This window comes from Phaethon lepturus, unplaced genomic scaffold (genome assembly GCF_000687285.1).
Source record: "Phaethon lepturus isolate BGI_N335 unplaced genomic scaffold, ASM68728v1 scaffold10175, whole genome shotgun sequence".
NCBI classification, from domain to species: domain Eukaryota; kingdom Metazoa; phylum Chordata; class Aves; order Phaethontiformes; family Phaethontidae; genus Phaethon; species Phaethon lepturus.
The window spans coordinates 2,128-9,259 of record NW_010542644.1 but is presented as its reverse complement, the minus strand read 5'-3'; the positions used below and the strand labels follow the sequence as shown (position 1 = coordinate 9,259).

The following is a 7,132-nucleotide window of genomic DNA, read 5'->3' as shown; positions in this document are numbered from 1 at the left end:
GGTTCTCCTGAAAAGCTGCATTAGGCACATGGCATCCCATGCCAGGACGCAGACCTGTTGTGTGACCGAATGCAACCAGAGCACTTGGGACACAAGCCAGTGCAAAGCCTTAATGAACACCTGCTCTGCAACCAGAAACTTGCCCCGCCACATAGGCATCCCAGTCCTGCATGCCAGTCCTCCTCCAACCCGAGGGACATCACACTGATGCTCAGGAAACCTTTCTCCAATTCCCCTGCTCCCACACGTTTCCCGTGTGACCTTGGTCTACACGGCTGTGCGGGCTCGGAGCCTTAGGGTGTTGTTTCACCAGTCTCTGGTTTTGCCAGAGCTGGCTTAAGCTCCTTCCTTCCTCTCACCTCCATGGGGTTAAAGCAAGAAAGAAGCAAGCAGTGGTATAGGGCAAGAACAAAGAACTACTTTGAAAGCTCGTCTCATTGCCGTGGGGCTCAGGAAGTTACACCCTCATTTTCTTCAGCTGCGAAAGAGGGGTATTACCTTCTCCCTATGTTATGTGACATAAGATACAAAGGATGAGGACAAAAGTGAAACATTATGAGATGCTCTGAAAATGAACCTTGCCACATCTTGGATTTTGGTAATGATAAACTCCTCCATACCTCTCCTGTTTTACTTGGTGAAATTGGTCAAAATTAAAATGAAAAAAAAAAAGAAAAAAAAAGCAAGCCCATGAAATCTGTTTTCCACTTGACTTATGCTCTGCTCACCAGTGGGTAGGAGTGCACCATTGAACGGCGTACAGCCACAGTGAGGAATTCTGTTCTTGTCCAAGTACAGCTGAAGGCTGAACTTAAATTATGCTATTTCAGAGCATGCTCCCAAGGAAGGGAAGCAAATAACAAATAATCAGACAACAGGCAGAGTTACCAAATGGCCAAAATCAATAAACAGGTTTTATTGGCCAAAATAACCAAGAAACCATTTTCTTCCAATAAACAAAACCCTAAAACAGCGGCAAATCTTTGCTAACAAAATGAAACACTAACAGACATCAAACTTGACTGTTCGTGTTCATCCTCTGGAAATACTCCTCCTCCTAAAGAAGTTAGTTTTTCTCCTTATCCCTCCTGCACCACCAGAAGTAGGAGAATAGCAAAACTCCAAGTCATTTAGGGCAAGGGAACAAATACCCTGGGAGGTACGAGTTTGCCCATTTACAGAAATGAAAGAGGCTGTTGGTGTTTGCAAACACCTTGCATGCAAAGTAGCTGAAGTAATTTCCCCTTTTCTGAAGATACAAACATTTTACTACATGAACTATAGTTTTAGTGTGGTTTGGTTTTTTTAATGCCAGGACACATGTACAGTTGTGGCCTATATATGTTGTTAAAACTCGATGCTACCTGTGCTTCATTGGTTAACACTTCTCTATTCAGAAACTTTGGTAGTTAAAAAAAATAAAAATCAATTACACCAAGTTCTCACGGCAAATGATCATATCAACATTTACTCATGTCAGTAAATACCAGTCAGTGGAAGCAGATGTTTGAGAAAACCTCACTCTCCCTGGCAACAGAAATCTTGGAGGAAAGGAAAAGCATGAGAGAGAGAGAGAGGTGCCTGGGTGCAATACACCAGTTCCAATGGAGACATTCTCAGGAGTATTTTCACTAATTTCTCAATAAAGGGGGATACATTAACAGAAGCCATTTAAAGAGTTCTGGTTAGTAAGCAGTTATGCAAATCTGTTCAACTTACTGATGTAGGTGGAAATTTAAGAAACAAAGAGGTAAAAAAAAAAGTCTTTAAAAAATTGTTTTGGAAAACACAGTGTGTATATATACATCACATGTATCTGCACACATCTTTAAAGGTGTGTGAGCAGAGACAGCTGAAGCACATCACTGCCGGAGCAGTGGAACAACACTACAGACCTAACAAGAATTTCAGTTCATGGGAGTTACGGACTACTATTGCTGCTGTGCACAGAACGGCACCATGGGTTTTGACAGGGGCATTCCACTGGAAACAGAGAGCCTCCTGTCCTATTCTAGACATGATTTTACAAAACATTTTGAGATCTAACACCCGTACTACACCTTTTGTAAGAAAATAGAGAGCAGCTTTCAGCTGCAGTTCTTCTAAACTACTGTAGGAAGGCTTCACTAGCATGCTTCCTAAATTGGCAACCATCTGAGGTAATCAATGATGCTGTTAAAATGAGCATACTTCATTTCTCTCCACCCACACCACCTGTTGCCTCCTTATTGAGTCCTCTGATCGACAAGTCGTAAACCACTTCCTCAATTTTCTTGACATCGTATTTCAGGCCATCGTAGCGTTTCCTCAGGGAGTCATTCTTCAGGTTGAGGAGACGGAAGCCAGAATCCAGCTCATTGATAAAAGTTGAGATGCGGAGAGGGCGAGAATAGTCACCGGCTGTGACGCTGTTCACTGCCAGTCTGGCCTACAAGAGGACGCACAGGAGAATATCAGCAGAGGAACCCACCCAAATCATGTCACTATTGCCATCGGTTACTTTACCAAGTGAGGCAGTTTTGTTGCAGGCAGTCAGATTATTTATACTTGGATCTACATTTTTATTGAAAATCCAGGATATTTGTCAATCAAGTGACTAGTTTAAATCTGAAAATATCAGTGAGGAACAACGCTGGCATACAGAAAGGCAGTTTGCTAGTTCAGATCAAGGTGTTACATATCATAACTTCCAGAAACAACTTGGGAAAGTTAGAAAACACATCATTTCTTTTCAGATCAGTTTCAATCCAAATATATGCATGAGTATCTTCCTTACCAGCTCACTGGCGAGAGTTAATACACCAGAAAGGTAGTCTTCAATGTCCAGGTGAAAGCCCCGCTCTCGATCAGCTTCAACTAAGATGAAACAGAGCAGTAATCAGGTGGTACTGAACATGAGCAAAACCAGCGACTTGAAATTGCATTTGTTTACTGGAGCTGATTTGAAATACCAAATCTATGAAGTCCTATTAAAAAATAAAAGCCAGCCTTTTCCTGTATGGGGTGCGATTCCTGCCTCTTCTCAGCATTTTGATTTAGCAACTCGTACATCCTCAACTGGACATGCAAGAGGTTAAAATTGATCCAACAAAATAACTGAATTTACATTAATACATAGGAGAGGGATCTGTAGTAATTTTTTGGAGAAATATTTTCAAATCCTTTGCTCTGGAAGGACAGAATTCTCTTACAGCATAGGAATTTATTCTTTTTTCCACACTTTTTAAACACCAAAAGCAAAAAGGGAGAAAAATAAGCTTTCATCTTTGTATTACTCCTCTGGTAGATGTACACAATTTGAATGAATAATCCCCATTGATGAAGAACTTACTAATGGGTAAATACTTTTGTTCACATTAGGTTTGCTGATTTCCACCTTATTAGAGAATTTGTTGTTTACATAATGAAATCAAATACCAGATAAAGTTTGGAACCTATTTCTTGGGAGGAAATGAAGTTCTGCTGTCTCCCTGTACCTCTAAAAGCTACAATGTCTTAAAACATCACAAGCGTTTTCTCTTCAGTTACATTAACTTACTCCCAAGTATTTCTGCAACAGCTTCTCGGGTCACTAACGTTTCTGACTCCAAGTAGACTACAAATGCTGCCAGAAACACCAACCGCTGAAGCACAAACCTCCAGTGCTCATGAAATCTGTTGAAGAAAACACCAAGTAAAGGTATAAATAAGTGACATCTGTTACTGGAGAGCTAGGCAACAAGCATACATTATGTATACATTATGTTTTCCACCTTTACACATAGGGCTTTGCAGTATTTTTGGCTTATCAAAACGACACCAGCTTAAAGTCATCTCCTTGGTACTCCAGGACTTCACCCCCAGGATACTGCACCGGATGCAAGCATTGCTTATGCCTCTCACACCCCTACTCAGTTCAAGACAACCAGGGCTTTCCCTCCCATCTTCCCTCAGCAGATCTGAGCTGACAGGATTCTTGTTCTTTGAAATGTTCTTGCTAGAACATTTGCTACACTGTCCCCTTCTGGCAGCAAACAAAACACAAAGGTGACAGCTTCATTTAGCATCTGCACTATCACACAGCCATTTCATGACAGACCAAGAGCTCTGTTTTCAGAAATGCCCCAAACCTAACAACTGCAATTAATGGAGCAGCAAATGCCCTGCTCCCAGAAACAAGGGCAGCTCCAACAGAACACCAATTTCTTAAACCTTCCTTTTTCTTTTTTAAAAAAGCTTCTAGAAAAAGAATATTGGATATTTTTAGTGAAAAGTTATAGATAAAGTATTTGAGCAAAAGCATTTTTTATCTATGCTGATAATAAACCTCACATTTCTCTACCATGATTTACTTTTCAAACAAAAAAAAGCATTCAGCCCATAAACCTTTAAATCGTTCTTCCAAAGTAATGATGCCACCTATGCCCAGGCAATTCCCATATCCACATCTGGCTGTGTGTGATGCTGCACACCTGTAATACTGATCAGTGGGAAACTTGGTCTTCAGAGATTCCATCTGTGTTCTCACCGTAGCAAAGTGTTCACGAGCCTTCTGACATTTCTTTGGTACTGGAAAGAGAAACAGTGCAACATTCGGTACATGACAGAGAACAGGGTTTTGTGAGCAGAGTTTTCTAGTGTAGACAGCACTGTTTGTGCTCCTTTGCTGTCCGAAATAGTCTATATTGACATTTGAATCAATCTAAAAAATATTCATTGTCCCACCATGAGTCACACAGGTAGAGGAGAAATACTCCTGAATTTTGAGCTGTCTAATCTGCCTCTAGTCCTTAGTTTTAAACTTGAGCCAAGATGGCCCAGTGTTATTTAAGAATCACTGCTAATCATGAGTAATTATTGTTGCTATAAAAGTTATGTCATGGATGAAGAACCCATTCTGTAATGGGCACTGACAGAAGAAAACACTGGAAAGGCCACACAACCTACAGACCAAGAGGCAACGGGGGATACAGACGGAGGCAGGAGTGGAGGAAAACACAGTCAACGTGGTGTTTGTCTGTGGAATGAACGAACGAGCAAAGGAGTCAGGCGACATGCTAAGCAGGGCGACAAACAAGCAATGCTGAAGGAGACATGACGAACGGCTGAAAAAGGGGTCAAGCGTCAGACCTCATCTGAGGTGCAGAGAGGCAATTTCGTGTGAGGGTCTGTAAACACAGAAGAGCTGAGACTATGGCAACAGATACTGGGGGGAAGCGAGGGAGCCAGCAAGAGCAGTGACACGGTTAAAGCCCCATGCTACAAGCCCACCCATACAGCAGTGCTCTGGAGCAGCAGCGCTGCTGCAGAAGGAAGCATGCTGCAAAGATCAGGTGTGAGCTGGTAAGGGGACATTTTTTGGTTTAGCTGTGTGGATGGAGTAAGAGAAAGGGGCGGCTAGTTGGGTTGTACAGGTGTCAGAGAAACAAAACGTTCTGGAGAGCGCCTTAATGCTGTGGTTCAGAAAAAAAACAGGAACAACCAGATCACAAGCAACAGAACGGCACTGCACACAGCCAGCCCCATAGAAAGCATGTACACCAAGCGGTGCCACTGCCACATGACTCATACAGTCAAAGGAAAAGCAACTTCTCTTTCTCCATTTTAGAATCTTAGGATATTTTTTTCTTATCAATCCAAGTTAGGTTAGATGAGGTGCAACATCCCTTCAGGAAACTGCATTTCCTGCTTTCAAGCAATGTATTTGAAGAAACTGGGTTTTAACCTGTCCAATGTATGCTATACCTCTGCAGAGAAATGGTCTTTTGCATATGTACGACCCACTGCCACCTCCCGTTTACTGATACGAGTTACAGCCACACTGCACCCGCAGTACCAGGGCCCAACAGAACTCATCATACCAGTACTTCTCAACTGCAGCCTTCTCAGAAATCCTGGTCATAACCCAAGGAAGGGAGAAGATCAACCTGACAGGTTCTCCTGCATCTTGATGCACAGAAGCCAGAATTATTTAAACAAGATCACAGAAGCTAAATCTGAAAGCTGTGATGAATGATTTTTATCAAACAAGCCCTACTAGGAGCCACTTAAGCATGTTTAAAAAAGTTCTTTCAATTAGTAAAGCATAATTTCTGTTAAAAAAAAAGGGGGAACACTTAAAAATAAAAGCTTCAGGAAGCAGAAGGTGAAAATGCTCCGTGTGCAGCCAGGATGAAAGAAATGTATGAAGCTGCCCTTCGAACACCGTCCTCGGACTATGGTTTCTGCCATGGAAAGCTGTGACGTGGCAGCTGTGCACCAAGTAAGTAATAATTTTGCATTTTGGCTTCTGCCAGAGGAACTTTTTATCAAAATAAACAATCTTTATGGTAAAGTTTCAGACAACAGCACCCAACGATACACACATAACCTCCCAACTTCAAACTATCCTCATGCATCCTTAACATACTACCACTGACATTTCCCAAACTTAACATAACCTGTTTCAAGAACAAAGATATATTAAGTTGACTTTCAGCCTCTGAAGACCCTACCTGTCACTCAGACTCACGTCAGCTAACAGCAGGCTGCAGCACGTGCTGCCCTGAACAGATTTCTGAGCAGTTCTCCAACTCCATTTTGGACAAGGGGCAGAGGGAGCAGAAGGAGAGATATCCTCTAACCCTGTTGTGGAGGCTGCTGGCCTGAGGCTCTGCTGGTTTTACCTCCCCCTTCCCCACAGCCAAATAAAGGCTACAACTGAAACTGCTTATCTCACAGCTAAGCACAATCTCATGCTTGGTGCAGAGAGAGCCCACAGAGAAGCTGGCACCATGAAACAGCTGTTGTCTGTGGGTAGGCATCTGCCCCACAATGAAAGGGGTTAGATGAAAAAGTCCATGAAAACAGGTTTAGCCAAGAGATATTTTAAGTCCCTGGAGAACAGAGGAAAGGCATCGTGCAAGATAAGGTTTTAAATACCACTGACTGGTACAGGAAACTGCTCTCCATCAATCTCCATCTTCCAGCTATCCCGTAGTTCTATTAACAGAGCTCATGCCACCCCGTATCCTTCTCTTTGGTAGGACAGATTGCTCAGCCTGGTGCAAATCCTCTACCTGTTTTCACCAGCTCTCCGATCTCCATTTGAGCTTTCAGCACTTTGCCTCAATTGATGATGCAAGAATAATGACAAAGGATCAACCAGCAGACT

The 7,132-nt window shown here is 42.5% G+C and overlaps 1 protein-coding gene across 1 annotated transcript; it reads right to left on the bottom strand.

Moving 5' to 3' along the window:
* Positions 1-1,832: 1,832 nt before the first annotated feature.
* On the bottom strand, positions 1,833-4,548 carry TSN (translin). Its single transcript, XM_010288091.1, has 4 exons — positions 4,452-4,548; positions 3,539-3,654; positions 2,777-2,856; positions 1,833-2,428 (listed from the first exon to the last, which is right to left on the bottom strand). Exons 1-4 carry the CDS (start codon positions 4,493-4,495, stop codon positions 2,192-2,194), a joined length of 477 nt encoding a protein of 158 aa, XP_010286393.1. The 5' UTR covers positions 4,496-4,548; the 3' UTR covers positions 1,833-2,191.
* Between the last annotated feature and the right edge of the window lie 2,584 nt (positions 4,549-7,132).